This window comes from Schistocerca nitens, chromosome 2 (assembly GCF_023898315.1).
Source record: "Schistocerca nitens isolate TAMUIC-IGC-003100 chromosome 2, iqSchNite1.1, whole genome shotgun sequence".
NCBI classification, from domain to species: Eukaryota; Metazoa; Arthropoda; class Insecta; order Orthoptera; family Acrididae; genus Schistocerca; species Schistocerca nitens.
In genome coordinates this window covers 596,241,936-596,258,862 of record NC_064615.1, presented here as the reverse complement: position 1 = coordinate 596,258,862, position 16,927 = coordinate 596,241,936, and the positions used below count along the sequence as shown (strand labels likewise).

General features: G+C 43.9%; 1 protein-coding gene across 1 annotated transcript in view; it reads right to left on the bottom strand.

The window, feature by feature from the left end:
- The window catches only part of LOC126236667 (cytoplasmic dynein 2 heavy chain 1), an 873,274-nt gene that overhangs the window by 19,351 nt on the left and 836,996 nt on the right, over nucleotides 1-16,927 (bottom strand). The window contains exon 68 of the mRNA XM_049946146.1: nucleotides 843-966. Within this exon, the coding sequence (XP_049802103.1) occupies nucleotides 843-966 (124 nt within the window). The remainder of the gene's footprint in view (nucleotides 1-842; nucleotides 967-16,927) is intronic.

The window sequence follows — 16,927 nt, the reverse complement described above, 5'->3', positions numbered from 1 at the left end:
TGAGTGTATTACATTTATAAGGTGGACTGGTATGACTCCTCTTTTAAAATATCCCACAGTAAGTCTCTCTGAACACTATCAGAAGCCTTTACATAATAAATAAATCATATGCTGTCAGGTTGAGCTAGAATAATTTTTGGTTCATTCACTACCAAAGTTTCTTTTCACAGCTCATCCATAACTTTTTAAATAATCTAATTATTCTTATTCTAAAATCATGTTAGTTTATAGATTATCTCTTTTCTGTTTACTTAATTGTTTCATAATTTTATAGACCTGATCTTGATGTTCCCACATATAACTTTCTATTTCAGTAAAATCACTTATTAAATGTACACCTAATACTAAATATTAATTTATTTGTGCATTGCAATGATGAATAAGTTCAATGGATGAAGATTAAACTGCTTGAAGAAATACAGCTACATCTATTTTTTATGTAGCTTTATTTATGCCAGGACACATTTAGGGTTTTCAACCAACAACAGTGATACACATTTATGGTTTCGTCAGTAAGGTGTGTGTGTTGATTGCATTTTGAATTTTCACCTATATTTAACCGGCATAATACATTTATATCTTCATCAATACAGCTGCAGTGTTCAAAATGCATTGTCAGAAACACTGCACCGATGAAAACAAATGTATTATGCTGATTCAAGATGCAAGATGCAGCTTGTCTTAAATAACAATATATAAAAAATGGCTAACAGCTGTAGAACAACAGCACCATTCACAGTAAAAAAGATAGACAAGGAGTAAATTATGCTCTCTAATAATTACTTCAATTATGTTCTCCACTCATTAACGAATCTAGGGGAAAAACCAATAAATTTACGTACTTTTCAACTCAGAGATGACACCTTTGCTCACTGTCTTCTGCCAAGAGCGTTCAATGTTGCTAGGCAAACCAAAATATGTAGGCTTGTCAGTATCTGAGAGTATGTGGATGGCTTTATAATAATCCTGAAATATTAATGAAGAAAACAATTAAGAGCTTATAAAACTATTAAGGATACAATTATATGATTATGATTAGGAAACTGTTCACACTAATATTACACTATCTCACCTAATTACAATATCTGTTCATGCTGACTTGTCATATGGGATTGCCACAGCTCCCTACCCGACACTTTCTCAGTTGGCATATGGAGAGATACCTCTCAGATAGGAGGAAATGTAGTACCCCGGCTGGATCAAAACTAGCAAGCAACCTTTGATTCCACGTTGGATGTGGTTTCAACACAGTGTCCATAATCCAGAGGAGCAACCTGCCAGAAGCCTCTGAGACTAATGGCTTCAGATGTAAGAATGAAGATGAGATAACAGCTGTCTTTCTGTAAGATTTTTTAGCTTATGCATGATGGAAACTACATTCAAATATTCCAAAAGGTAGCCAATCCTTTGTCAGAATGGCCAACACAAAAAGGTTTCCAGATTCTAGAGCAACCAAACCATGATGCAGCATTGTAGAGTTACAGCTTCCAAAGACCTGAAAACTACACACCAAGAACAAGCACACGATATGCTCACATGACATAAATGCACTAACAGAAGCTGGCAAACTCAAAAGAGTAACCAGAATAATGGATGAACACAACATCAACATACTCTTGTTATAGGAAATTAAATTCACCAATGAAGAACCTTCTCAGCCAGAAGATTATAGAGTGCACAAGGGACAGCAATAGGCTAGGAGCTATGACATTGTGGACTTGATTCATAGTGAACAAGAGGTATATAGATTCAATTGCAAGTGTATAATCAGCATCAGAAGTATTATCACTTGTGACTTTCAAATATGGAAACAAAGCATAAAAAATCATAAATGAGCATGTTCCTATGAAGATCAAAAACAAGAAGAACCCTAAAGAGGTTGAACAATTCTGTAAAGGACTTGACGATACCATACCTAAGATATCACCGAACCAGGTAATGAAAATGTGTACCCTTCTGAATATATAAAAATTAATAATGGGGTGCCCCACGGCTCGGTATTGGGACCATTGTTATTCTTGATTTTTATTAATGATCTACCTCAACAGTTTTCAACAGCTGATACCACATTATTTGCTGATGATACCAGCTTCATTATAAAAGGGAAGAATGTTTATGAGATGCAGCAAAAAATCAATAAAACAGCAGAAGTGGCAGAAAAATGGTTTAAAGATAACTGTCTAGTCGTCAATGACAAGAAAACTGTATGGATGAACTTCAACCATATAAGGAACAAAAATAGGACCAATGCAAAATTCACATTATCAAATAGCCAAATTCAGCAAAAGAATCACATAAAAATTTTAGGATTATGGGTGAATAAGCATCTAAGATGGGAAAAACATGCAGAAATGCTTGACAAAAAATTAAGCAAGTCCTGTTACATATTAAGAGTGCTTAAAAATTGCTCCAATACCGAAACAGTGTTAAGTGCTTATTACACATACATGCATAGTTATTGAAGTATGGAATAGTGTTCTGGGGAAATTCCTCTTTTGCAAAGCAGTCTTTTAAGCTCCAAAAGAAAGCTGTAAGATTAATAAGTGATGTTGCATAAAGAGCACCGGTATCTTTAAGGAAATTAAAATCATGACTTTACCATCTACATTTATATTTGAAAGCATATGCTTCAGCTTTGAATAGTGAGATCCACAATTATCAAACAAGGAACAGGGATGACTATCATAGAGATGTTCACAGAAGATCAATATATGAGGAAAGTGCTGTTTACAAACCAAAAATTCTGCACAGTGCACTGCCAGATAGCACCAAAAAATACCAAACAGTAATACATTTAAAAAATAACTAGAAAATCTACCAATAAACAACAGCTTCTACAGCATTAATGAATACCTGGAATTTTGCTCAAATCTGTGGTCTGCTTCATAACTCTCTAAACAGAAATGCATAATTATCAACCTTTCCTAGATAAAACCAAACTTCTTTCATCAATGTAGGTATTCAATGATGTACTTAGCTTTTTTGCTGTATGTTACTATGCCTATTTAACTAAAGTACCGGTATTCAATAGTTTTAGCAAAAACGACCAAGGGGTTTTGCAAGCTTTTATATAATAGAGGGAAACATTCCACGTGTGAAAAATATATCTAAAAACAAAGATGATGTGACTTACCGAACGAAAGTGCTGGCAGGTTGATAGACACACAAACAAACACAAACATTCACATGAAATTCAAGCTTTCGCCACAAACGGTTGCTTCATCAGGAAAGAGGGAAGGAGAGGGAAAGACGAAAGGATGTGGGTTTTAAGGGAGAGGGTAAAGAGTCATTCCAATCCCGGGAGCGGAAAGACTTACCTTAGGGGGAAAAAAGGACGGGTATACACTCGCACACACACACACACACACATATCCATCCGCACATACACAGACAAAAGCAGACATTTGAAAAGGCAAAGAGTTTGGGGCTCTTTGCCTTTACAAAAGTCTGCTTGTGTCCGTGTATGTGCGGATGGATATGTGTGTGTGTGTGTGCGAGTGTATACCCATCCCTTTTTCCCCCTAAGGTAAGTCTTTCCACTCCCGGGATTGGAATGACTCCTTACCCTCTACCTTAAAACCCACATCCTTTCGTCTTTCCCTCTCCCTCCCTCTTTCCTGATGAAGCAACCGTTTGTTGTGAAAGCTTGAATTTCGTGTCTATGTATGTGTTTGTTCGTGTGTCTATCGACCAGCCAGCACTTTTGTTTGGTAAGTCACATCATCTTTGTTTTATATATACATAGGTTATAATAGAGGGAAACATTCCACGTAGGTAAAATATATCTAAAAACAAAGATGATGTGACTTACCAAATGAAAGTGCTGGCAGGTCGACAGACACACAAACAAACACAAACATACACACAAAATTCAAGCTTTCGCAACAAACTGTTGCCTCATCAGGAAAGAGGGAAGGAGAGGGAAAGACGAAAGGATGTGGGTTTTAAGGGAGAGGGTAAGGAGTCATTCCAATCCCGGGAGCGGAAAGACTTACCTTAGGGGGAAAAAAGGACCGGTATACACTCGCGCACACACAAACATATCCATCCACACATATACAGACACAAGCAGACATATTTAAAGACAATGTCTGCTTGCGTCTGTATATGTGTGGATGGATATGTTTGTGTGTGCGCGAGTGTATACCCGTCCTTTTTCCCCCCTAAGGTAAGTCTTTCCGCTCCCGGGATTGGAATGACTCCTTACCCTCTCCCTTAAAACCCACATCCTTTCGTCTTTCCCTCTCCTTCCCTCTTTCCTGATGAGGCAACAGTTTGTTGCGAAAGCTTGAATTTTGTGTGTATGTTTGTGTTTGTTTGTGTGTCTGTCGACCTGCCAGCACTTTCATTTGGTAAGTCACATCATCTTTGTTTTATATATATATGACAGCTGCCACCCATTCCACATCAAACGGTACCTTCCCTACAGCCTAGGTCTTCGTGGCAAATGAATCTGCTCCAGTCCGGAATCCCTGAAGCATTACACCAACAACCTGACAACAGCTTTCGCATCCCGCAACTACCCTCCCGACCTGGTACAGAAGCAAATAACCAGAGCCACTTACTCATCCCCTCAAACCCAGAACCTCCCACAGAAGAACCACAAAAGTGCCCCACTTGTGACAGGATACTTTCCGGGACTGGATCAGATTCTGAATGTGGCTCTCCAGCAGGGATACGACTTCCTCAAATCCTGCCCTGAAATGAGATCCATCCTTCATGAAATCCTCCCCACTCCACCAAGAGTGTCTTTCCGCCGTCCACCTAACCTTCGTAACCTCTTAGTTCATCCCTATGAAATCCCCAAACCACCTTCCCTACCCTCTGGCTCCTACCCTTGTAACCGCCCCCGGTGTAAAACCTGTCCCATGCACCCTCCCACCACCACCTACTCCAGTCCTGTAACCCGGAAGGTGTACACGATAAAAGGCAGAGCCACGTGTGAAGGCACCCACGTGATCTACCAACTGACCTGCCCACACTGTGACGCATTCTATGTGGGAATGACCAGCAACAAACGGTCCATTCGCATGAATGGACACAGGCAGACAGTGTTTGTTGGTAATAAGGATCACCCTGTGGCTAAACATGCCTTGGTGCACGGCCAGCACATTTTGGCACAGTGTTACACCGTCCGGGTTATCTGGATACTTCCCACTAACACCAAACTATCCGAAATCCGGAGATGGGAAGTTGCTCTTCAATTTATCCTCTCTTCCCGTTATCCACCAGGCCTCAATCTCCGCTAATTTCAAGTTGCCGCCACTCATACCTCACCTGTCATTCAACAACATCTTTGCCTCTGCACTTCTGCCTCGACTGACATCTCTGCCCAAACTCTTTGTCTTTAAATATGTCTGCTTGTGTTTGTATATCTGTGGATGGATATGTGTGTGTGTGCGAGTGTATACCCGTCCTTTTCTCCCCCTAAGGTAAGTCTTTCCGCTCCCGGGATTGGAATGACTCCTTACCCTCTCCCTTAAAACCCACATCCTTTCGTCTATCCCTCTCCTTCCCTCTTTCCTGATGAGGCAACAGTTTGTTGCGAAAGCTTGAATTTTGTGTGTATGTTTGTGTTTGTTTGTGTGTCTGTCGACCTGCCAGCACTTTCATTTGGTAAGTCACATCATCTTTGCTTTTAGATATATTTTTCCTACATGGAATGTTTCCCTCTATTATAACCATATATATATATATATATATATATATATATATATATATATATATATATATATATATATATATAACAGAGGGAAACATTCCACGTGGAAAAAATATATATCTAAAAAGAAAGATGATGAGACTTACCAAACAAAAGTGCTGGCAGGTAGATAGACACACAAACAAACACAAATATACACACAAAATTCAAGCTTTCGCAACAAACTGTTGCCTCATCAGGAAAGAGGGAAGGAGAGGGAAAGACGAAAGGATGTGGGTTTTAAGGGAGAGGGTAAGGAGTCATCCCAATCCCGGGAGCGGAAAGACTTACCTTAGGGGGAAAAAAGTACAGGTATACACTCGCACACACACACATATCCATCCACACATACAGACACAAGCAGACATATTTCAAGACAAAGAGTGTGGGCAGAGATGTCAGTCGAGGTGGAAGAGTAGAGGCAAAGAAGTTGTTGAGAGACAGGTGAGGTATGAGTGGCGGCAACTTGAAATTAGCGGAGATTGAGGCCTGGCGGATAACGAGAAGAGAGGATATACTGAAGGGCAAGTTCCCATCTCCGGAGTTCGGATAGGTTGGTGTTGGTGGGAAGTATCCAGATAACCCGGACGGTGTAACACTGTGCCAAGATGTGCTGGCTGTGCACCAAGGCATGTTTAGCCACAGGGTGATCCTCATTACCAACAAACACTGTCTGCCTGTGTCCATTCATGCGAATGGACAGTTTGTTGCTGGTCATTCCCACATAGAATGCATCACAGTGTAGGCAGGTCAGTTGGTAAATCACGTGGGTGCTTTCACACGTGGCTCTGCCTTTGATCGTGTACACCTTCCGGGTTACAGAACTGGAGTAGGTGGTGGTGGGAGGGTGCATGGGACAGGTTTTGCACCGGGGGCGGTTACAAGGATAGGAGCCAGAGGGTAGGGAAGGTGGTTCGGGGATTTCATAGGGATGAACTAACAGGTTACGAAGGTTAGGTGGACGGCGGAAAGACACTCTTGGCGGAGTGGGGAGGATTTCATGAAGGATGGATCTCATTTCAGGGCAGGATTTGAGGAAGTCGTATCCCTGCTGGAGAGCCACATTCAGAGTCTGGTCCAGTCCCGGAAAGTATCCTGTCACAAGTGGGGCACTTTTGTGGTTCTTCTGTGGGGGATTCTGGGTTTGAGGGGATGAGGAAGTGGCTCTGGTTATTTGCTTCTGTACCAGGCCGGGAGGGTAGTTGCGGGATGCGAAAGCTGTTGTCAGGTTGTTGGTGTAATGTTTCAGGGATTCCGGACTGGAGCAGATTCGTTTGCCACGAAGACCTGGGCTGTAGGGAAGGGACCGTTTGATGCGGAATGGGTGGCAGCTGTCATGAATGGAGGTACTGTTGCTTGTTGGTGGGTTTGATGTGGACGGACGTGTGAAGTTGGCCAGTGGACAGGTGGAGGTCAACGTCAAGGAAAGTGGCATGGGATTTGGAGTAGGACCAGGTGAATCTGATGGAACCAAAGGAGTTGAGGTTGGAGAGGAAATTCTGGAGTTCTTCTTCACTGTGAGTCCAGATCATGAAGATGTCATCAATAAATCTGTACCAAACTTTGGGTTGGCAGACCTGGGTAACCAAGAAGGCTTCCTCTAAGCGACCTATGAATAGGTTGGCGTACGAGGGGGCCATCCTGGTACCCATGGTTGTTCCCTTTAATTGTTGGTATGTCTGGCCTTCAAAAGTGAAGAAGTTGTGGGTCAGGATGAAGCTGGCTAAGGTAATGAGGAAAGAGGTTTTAGGTAGGGTGGCAGGTGATCGGCGTGAAAGGAAATGCTCCATAGCAGTGAGGCCCTGGACGTGCGGAATATTTGTGTATAAGGAAGTGGCATCAATGGTTACAAGGATGGTTTCCGGGGGTAACAGATTGGGTAAGGATTCCAGGCGTTCAAGGAAGTGGTTGGTGTCTTTGATGAAGGATGGGAGACTGCATGTAATGGGTTGAAGGATGTGGGTTTTAAGGGAGAGGGTAAGGAGTCATTCCAATCAACTGACCTGCCTACACTGTGATGCATTCTATGTGGGAATGACCAGCAACAAACTGTCCATTCGCATGAATGGTCACAGGCAGACAGTGTTTGTTGGTAATGAGGATCACCCTGTGGCTAAACATGCCTTGGTGCACAGCCAGCACATCTTGGCACAGTGTTACACCATCCGGGTTATCTGGATACTTCCCACCAACACCAACCTATCCGAACTCCGGAGATTGGAACTTGCCCTTCAGTATATCCTCTCTTCTCGTTATCCGCCAGGCCTCAATCTCCGCTAATTTCAAGTTGCCGCCACTCATACCTCACCTGTCTCTCAACAACTTCTTTGCCTCTACTCTTCCACCTCGACTGACATCTCTGCCCAAACTCTTTGTCTTGAAATATGTCTGCTTGTGTCTGTATGTGTGGATGGATATGTGTGTGTGTGCGAGTGTATACCTGTCCTTTTTTCCCCCTAAGGTAAGTCTTTCCGCTCCCGGGATTGGAATGACTCCTTACCCTCTCCCTTAAAACCCACATCCTTTCGTCTTTCCCTCTCCTTCCCTCTTTCCTGATGAGGCAACAGTTTGTTGCGAAAGCTTGAATTTTGTGTGTATATTTGTGTTTGTTTGTGTGTCTATCGACCTGCCAGCGCTTTTGTTTGGTAAGTCTCATCATCTTTCTTTTTATATATATATATATATATATATATATATATATATATATATATATATATATATATATATATATATATGATGCCACTTCCTTATACACAAATATCCCGCACGTCCAGGGCCTCTATGCGAAGGAGCACTTCCTTTCACGCCAATCACCTGCCACCCTACCTAAAACCTCTTTCCTCATTACCTTAGCCAGCTTCATCCTGACCCACAACTTCTTCACTTTTGAAGACCAGACATACCAACAATTAAAGGGAACAGCCATGGGTACCAGGATGGCCCCTTCATATGCCAACCTATTCATGGGTCGCTTAGAGGAAGCCTTCTTGGTTTCCCAGGCCTGCCAACCCAAAGTTTGGTACAGATTTATTGATGACATCTTCATGATCTGGACTCACAGTGAAGAAGAACTCCAGAATTTCCTCTCCAACCTCAACTCCTTTGGTTCCATCAGATTCACTTGGTCCTACTCCAAATCCCATGCCACTTTCCTTGATGTTGACCTCCACCAGTCCAATGGCCAGCTTCACACGTCCGTCCACATCAAACCCACCAACAAGCAACAGTACCTCCATTACGACAGCTGCCACCCATTCCACATCAAACGGTCCCTTCCCTACAGCCAGGTCTTCGTGGCAAACGAATCTGCTCCAGTCCGGAATCCCTGAACCATTACACCAACAACCTGACAACTGCTTTCGCATCCCGCAACTACCCTCCCCACCTGGTACAGAAGCAAATAACCAGAGCCACTTCCTAATCCTCTCAAACCCAGAACCTCCCACAGAAGAACCACAAAAGTGCCCCACTTGTGACAGGATACTTTCCGGGACTGGATCAGATTCTGAATGTGGCTCTCGAGCAGGGATACGACTTCCTCAAATCCTGCCCTGAAATGAGATCCATCCTTCATGAAATCCTCCCCACTCCAGCAAGAGTGTCTTTCTGCCATCCACCTAACCTTCGTAACCTCTTAGTTCATCCCTATGAAATCCCCAAACCACCTTCCCTACCCTCTAGCTCCTACCCTTGTAACCGCCCTCGGTGTAAAACCTGTCCCATGCACCCTCCCACCACCACCTACTCCAGTCCTGTAACCCGGAAGGTGTACACGATAAAAGGCAGAGCCACGTGTGAAAGCACCCACGTGATCTACCAACTGACCTGCCTACACTGTGATGCATTCTATGTGGGAATGACCAGCAACAAACTGTACATTTGCATGAATGGACACAGGCAGACAGTGTTTGTTGGTAATGAGGATCACCCTGTGGCTAAACATGCCTTGGTGCACGGCCAGAACATCTTGGCACAGTGTTACACCGTCCGAGTTATCTGGATACTTCCCACCAACAGCAACCTATCCGAAATATTCTGGGTTTGAGGGGATGAGGAAGTGGCTCTGGTTATTTGCTTCTGTTGAGTAATTCTCAACAACTTCTTTGCCTCTACTCTTCCACCTCGACTGACATCTCTGCCCAAACTCTTTGTCCTTAAATATGTCTGCTTGTGTCTGTATGTGTGGATGGATATGTGTGTGTGTGCGAGTGTATACCTGTCCTTTTTTCCCCCTAAGGTAAGTCTTTCCGCTCCCGGGATTGGAATGACTCCTTACCCTCTCCCTTAAAACCCACATCCTTTCGTCTTTCCCTCTCCTTCCCTCTTTCCTGATGAGGCATTAGTTTGTTGCGAAAGCTTGAATTTTGTGTGTATATTTGTGTTTGTATATATATATATATATATATATATATATATATATATATATATATATATATGTATATATATATATATAGGGAAACATTCCACGTAGGAAAAATAGATCTAAATATCTATCTAATATATATCTATGTGGGATATATATCTATATATATATATCTATAAAAACAAAGATGATGAATATGTCTGCTTGTGTCTGTATATGTGGGGATGGATATGTGTGTGTGTGTGTGTGTGTGTGTGTGTGTGTGTGCGAGTGTATACCCGTCCTTTTTTCCCCCTAAGGTAAGTCTTTCCGCTCCCGGGATTGGAATGACTCCTTACCCTCTCCCTTAAAACCCACATCCTTTAGTCTTTCCCTCTCCTTCCCTCTTTCCTGACGAAGCAACCGTTGGTTGCAAAAGCTAGAATTTTGTGTGTATGTTTGTGTTTGTTTCTGTGTCTATCGACCTGCCAGCGGTTTCGTTTAGTAATTCACATCATCTTTGTTTTTACATAAATTTTTCCCACGTAGGATGTTTCCCTCTATTTTATATAAAACATTCCACGTGGGAAAAATATATCTAAAAACAAAGTGAATTACCGAACGAAAGCGCTGGCAGGTCGATAGACACACAAACAAACACAAACATACACACAAAATTCTAGCTTTCGCAACAAACAGTTGCTTCATCAGGAAAGACGGAAGGAGAGGGAAGGACGAAAGGATGTGGGTTTTAAGGGAGAGGGTAAGGAGTCATTCCAATCCCGGGAGCGGAAAGACTTACCTCAGGGGGAAAAAAGGACAGGTATACACTCGCACACACGCACATATCCATCCACACATATACAGACACAAGCGGACATATTTAAAGACAAAGGGTTTGGGCAGAGATGTCAGTCGAGGCGGAAGTGAAGAGGCAAAGATGATGTTGAATGACAGGTGAGGTTTGAGTGGCGGCAACTTGAAATTAGCGGAGATTGAGGCATGGTGGGTAACGGGAAGAGAGGATATATTGAAGAGCAAGTTCCCATCTCCGGAGTTCAGATAGGTTGGTGTTGGTGGGAAGTATCCCGATAATCCGGACGGTGTAACACTGTGCCAAGATGTGCTGGCCGTGCACCAAGGCATGTTTAGCCACAGGGTGATCCTCATTACCAACAAACACTGTCTGCCTGTGTCCATTCATGCGAATGGACAGTTTGTTGCTGGTCATTCCCACATAGAATGCATCACAGTGAAGGCAGGTTAGTTGGTAGATCACGTGGGTGCTTTCACACGTGGCTCTGCCTTTGATCGTGTACACCTTCCGGGTTACAGTACTGGAGTAGGTGGTGGTGGGAGGGTGCATGGGACAGGTTTTGCACCGGGGGCGGTTACAAGGGTAGGAGCCAGAGGGTAGGGAAGGTGGTTTGGGGATTTCATAGGGATGAACTAAGAGGTTACGAAGGTTAGGTGGATGGCAGAAAGACACTCTTGGTGGAGTGGGGAGGATTTCATGAAGGATGGATCTCATTTCAGGGCAGGATTTGAGGAAGTCGTATCCCTGCTGGAGAGCCACATTCAGAGTCTGGTCCAGTCCCGGAAAGTATCCTGTCACAAGTGGGGCACTTTTGTGGTTCTTCTGTGGGGGATTCTGGGTTTGAGGGGATGAGGAAGTGGCTCTGGTTATTTGCTTCTGTACCAGGTCGGTAGGGTAGTTGCGAGATGCAAAAGCTGTTGTCAGGTTGTGGGTGTAATGGTTCAGGGATTCCGGACTGGAGCAGATTCGTTTGCCACGAAGACCTAGGCTGTAGGGAAGCAAACGAATCTGCTCCAGTCCGGAATCCCTGAACCATTACACCAACAACCTGACAACAGTTTTCGCATCTCGCAACTACCCTCCCGACCTGGTACAGAAGCAAATAACCAGAGCCACTTCCTCATCCCCTCAAACCCAGAATCCCCCACAGAAGAACCACAAAAGTGCCCCACTTGTGACAGGATACTTTCCGGGACTGGACCAGACTCTGAATGTGGCTCTCCAGCAGGGATACGACTTCCTCAAATCCTGCCCTGAAATGAGATCCATCCTTCATGAAATCCTCCCCACTCCACCAAGAGTGTCTTTCCGCCGTCCACATAACCTTCGTAACCTGTTAGTTCATCCCTATGAAATCCCCAAACCACCTTCCCTACCCTCTGGCTCCTATCCTTGTAACCGCCCCCGGTGTAAAACCTGTCCCATGCACCCTCCCACCACCACCTACTCCAGTCCTGTAACCAGGAAGGTGTACACGATCAAAGGCAGAGCCACGTGTGAAAGCACCCACGTGATCTACCAACTGACCTGCCTACACTATGATGCATTCTATGTAGGAACGACCAGCAACAAACTGTCGATTTGCATGAATGGACACAGGCAGACAGTGTTTGTTGGTAATAAGGATCACCCAGTGGCTAAACATGCCTTGGTGCACGGCCAGCACATCTTGGCACAGTGTTACACCGTCCGGGTTATCTGGATACTTCCCACCAACACCAACCTATTGGAACTACGGAGATGGGAACTTGCTCTTCAATATATCCTCTCTTCCCATTACCCACCAGGCCTCAATCTCTGCTAATTTCAAGTTGCCGCCACTCAAACCTCACCTGTCATTCAACATCATCTTTGCCTCTTCACTTCCGCCTCGACTGACATCTCTGCCCAAACACTTTGTCTTTAAATATGTCTGCTTGTGTCTGTATATGTGTGGATGGATATGTGCGTGTGTATACCTGTCCTTTTTTCCCCCTAAGGTAAGTCTTTCCGCTCCCGGGATTGGAATGACTCCTTACCCTCTCCCTTAAAACCCACATCCTTTCGTCTTTCCCTCTCCTTCCCTCTTTCCTGATGAGGCAACAGTTTGTTGCGAAAGCTAGAATTTTGTGTGTGTGTTTGTGTTTGTTTGTGTGTCTATCGACCTGCCAGCGCTTTCGTTCGGTAAGTCACATCATCTTTGTTTATATATATATATATATATAGAGGGAAACATTCCACGTAGGAAAAATATATCTAAAAACAAAAATGATGTGACTTACCAAACGAAAGTGCTGGCAGGTCGACAGACACACAAACGAACACAAACATACACACAAAATTCAAGCTCTCGCAACAAACTGTTGCCTCATCAGGAAAGAGGGAAGGAGAGGGAAAGACAAAAGGATGTGGGTTTTAAGGGAGAGGGTAACGAGTCATTCCAATCCCGGGAGTGGAAAGACACCCTGCTTTTGTCTGTATATGTGTGGATGGATATGTGTGTGTGAGAGTGTATACCCGTCCTTTTTTCCCCCTAAGGTAAGTCTTTCCGCTCCCGGGATTGGAATGACTCCTTACCCTCTCCCTTAAAACCCACATCCTTTCGTCTTTCCCTCTCCTTCCCTCTTTCCTGATGAGGCAACAGTTTGTTGCGAAAGCTTGAAATTTGTGTGTGTGTTTGTGTTTGTTTGTGTGTCTATCGACCTGCCAGCGCTTTCGTTCGGTAAGTCACATCATCTTTGTTTTTAGATATATTTTTCCCATGTGGAATGTTTAGATGAAAACATTCCACGTGGCCCAAACTCTTTGCCTTTACAAATGTCTGCTTGTGTCTGTGTATGTGCGGATGGATATGTGTGTGTGTGTGAGTGTATACCTGTCCTTTTTTCCCCCAAGGTAAGTCTTTCCACTCCCGGGATTGGAATGACTCCTTACCCTCTCCCTTAAAACCCACATCCTTTCGTCTTTCCCTCTCCTTCCCTCTTTCCTGATGAGGCAACAGTTTGTTGCGAAAGCTTGAATTTTGTGTGTACAAAAGTGCTGGCAGGTTGATAGACAAATAAACAAACAACACAAACATACACACAAAATTCTAGCTTTCGCAACCAACGGTTGCCTCATCAGGAAAGAGGGAAGGAGAGGGAAAGACGAAAGGATGTGGGTTTTAAGGGAGAGGGTAAGGAGTCATTCCAATCCCGGGAGTGGAAAGACTCCACCAAGAGTGTCTTTCCGCCGTCCACATAACCTTCGTAACCTGTTAGTTCATCCCTATGAAATCCCCAAACCACCTTCCCTACCCTCTGGCTCCTATCCTTGTAACCGCCCCCGGTGTAAAACCTGTCCCATGCACCCTCCCACCACCACCTACTCCAGTCCTGTAACCAGGAAGGTGTACACGATCAAAGGCAGAGCCACGTGTGAAAGCACCCACGTGATCTACCAACTGACCTGCCTACACTATGATGCATTCTATGTAGGAACGACCAGCAACAAACTGTCGATTTGCATGAATGGACACAGGCAGACAGTGTTTGTTGGTAATAAGGATCACCCAGTGGCTAAACATGCCTTGGTGCACGGCCAGCACATCTTGGCACAGTGTTACACCGTCCGGGTTATCTGGATACTTCCCACCAACACCAACCTATTGGAACTACGGAGATGGGAACTTGCTCTTCAATATATCCTCTCTTCCCATTACCCACCAGGCCTCAATCTCTGCTAATTTCAAGTTGCCGCCACTCAAACCTCACCTGTCATTCAACATCATCTTTGCCTCTTCACTTCCGCCTCGACTGACATCTCTGCCCAAACACTTTGTCTTTAAATATGTCTGCTTGTGTCTGTATATGTGTGGATGGATATGTGCGTGTGTATACCTGTCCTTTTTTCCCCCTAAGGTAAGTCTTTCCGCTCCCGGGATTGGAATGACTCCTTACCCTCTCCCTTAAAACCCACATCCTTTCGTCTTTCCCTCTCCTTCCCTCTTTCCTGATGAGGCAACAGTTTGTTGCGAAAGCTAGAATTTTGTGTGTGTGTTTGTGTTTGTTTGTGTGTCTATCGACCTGCCAGCGCTTTCGTTCGGTAAGTCACATCATCTTTGTTTATATATATATATATATAGAGGGAAACATTCCACGTAGGAAAAATATATCTAAAAACAAAAATGATGTGACTTACCAAACGAAAGTGCTGGCAGGTCGACAGACACACAAACGAACACAAACATACACACAAAATTCAAGCTCTCGCAACAAACTGTTGCCTCATCAGGAAAGAGGGAAGGAGAGGGAAAGACAAAAGGATGTGGGTTTTAAGGGAGAGGGTAACGAGTCATTCCAATCCCGGGAGTGGAAAGACACCCTGCTTTTGTCTGTATATGTGTGGATGGATATGTGTGTGTGAGAGTGTATACCCGTCCTTTTTTCCCCCTAAGGTAAGTCTTTCCGCTCCCGGGATTGGAATGACTCCTTACCCTCTCCCTTAAAACCCACATCCTTTCGTCTTTCCCTCTCCTTCCCTCTTTCCTGATGAGGCAACAGTTTGTTGCGAAAGCTTGAAATTTGTGTGTGTGTTTGTGTTTGTTTGTGTGTCTATCGACCTGCCAGCGCTTTCGTTCGGTAAGTCACATCATCTTTGTTTTTAGATATATTTTTCCCATGTGGAATGTTTAGATGAAAACATTCCACGTGGCCCAAACTCTTTGCCTTTACAAATGTCTGCTTGTGTCTGTGTATGTGCGGATGGATATGTGTGTGTGTGTGAGTGTATACCTGTCCTTTTTTCCCCCAAGGTAAGTCTTTCCACTCCCGGGATTGGAATGACTCCTTACCCTCTCCCTTAAAACCCACATCCTTTCGTCTTTCCCTCTCCTTCCCTCTTTCCTGATGAGGCAACAGTTTGTTGCGAAAGCTTGAATTTTGTGTGTACAAAAGTGCTGGCAGGTTGATAGACAAATAAACAAACAACACAAACATACACACAAAATTCTAGCTTTCGCAACCAACGGTTGCTTCGTCAAGAAAGAGGGAAGGAGAGGGAAAGACGAAAGGCTGTGGGTTTTAAGGGAGAGGGTAAGGAGTCATTCCAATCCCGGGAGCAGAAAGACTTACCTTAGGGGGAAAAAAGGACGGGTATACACTCGCACACACACACATATCCATCCACACATATACAGACACAAGCAGACATGCCACAAGCAGACATATTTAGAGACAAAGAGTTTGGGCAGAGATGTCAGTCGAGGCGGAAGTGCAGAGGCAAAGATGTTGTTGAATGACAGGTGAGGTGTGAGTGGCGGCAACTTGAAATTAGCGGAGATTGAGGCCTGGTGGGTAACGGGAAGAGAGGATATATTGAAGAGCAAGTTCCCATCTCTGGAGTTCGGATAGGTGCTTTCACACGTGGCTCTGCCTTTGATCGTGTACACCTTCCGGGTTACAGGACTGGAGTAGGTGGTGGTGGGAGGGTGCATGGGACAGGTTTTACACCGGGGGCGGTTACAAGGGTAGGAGCCAGAGGGTAGGGAAGGTGGTTTGGGGATTTCATAGGGATGAACTGACAGGTTACGAAGGTTAGGTGTACGGCGGAAAGACGCTCTTGGTGGAGTGGGGAGGATTTCTTGAAGGATGGATCTTATTTCAAAACTGCATGAACAATAATCAAGAAGTTGTGCAAATTTAAATATCTGGGGGAGTGGGTATAGTGAAATGGAATAGACAAAGGAGCTAATAAGACTAGGATGAGGAAGATTATATATATGTACAAAGGGCAGAATAATGCTTTTGTTATAAAGATGTGTTGATTTCAATTATAAGATTTTGTACATAATGCAAATATGTAATATTTTATACAGTTCTTACTTTGACAAGTCCAATATCAATATCATGAATGTGATAATACAGGTGCTAAATAAATATATAATCCTAACAAGTGATTCCAGTGCACAGATAGGCAGGGAAAAGCAGCACAGAAGCAAGAAGGGTAGTAGGTGGTTTTATGATACTCAACTAGCAATTAGAATACAGCGACATGAAATGTGAGGAGATACTGAAGAAAAAAATGATGCAGGCTGTACATGAAGAGGGCC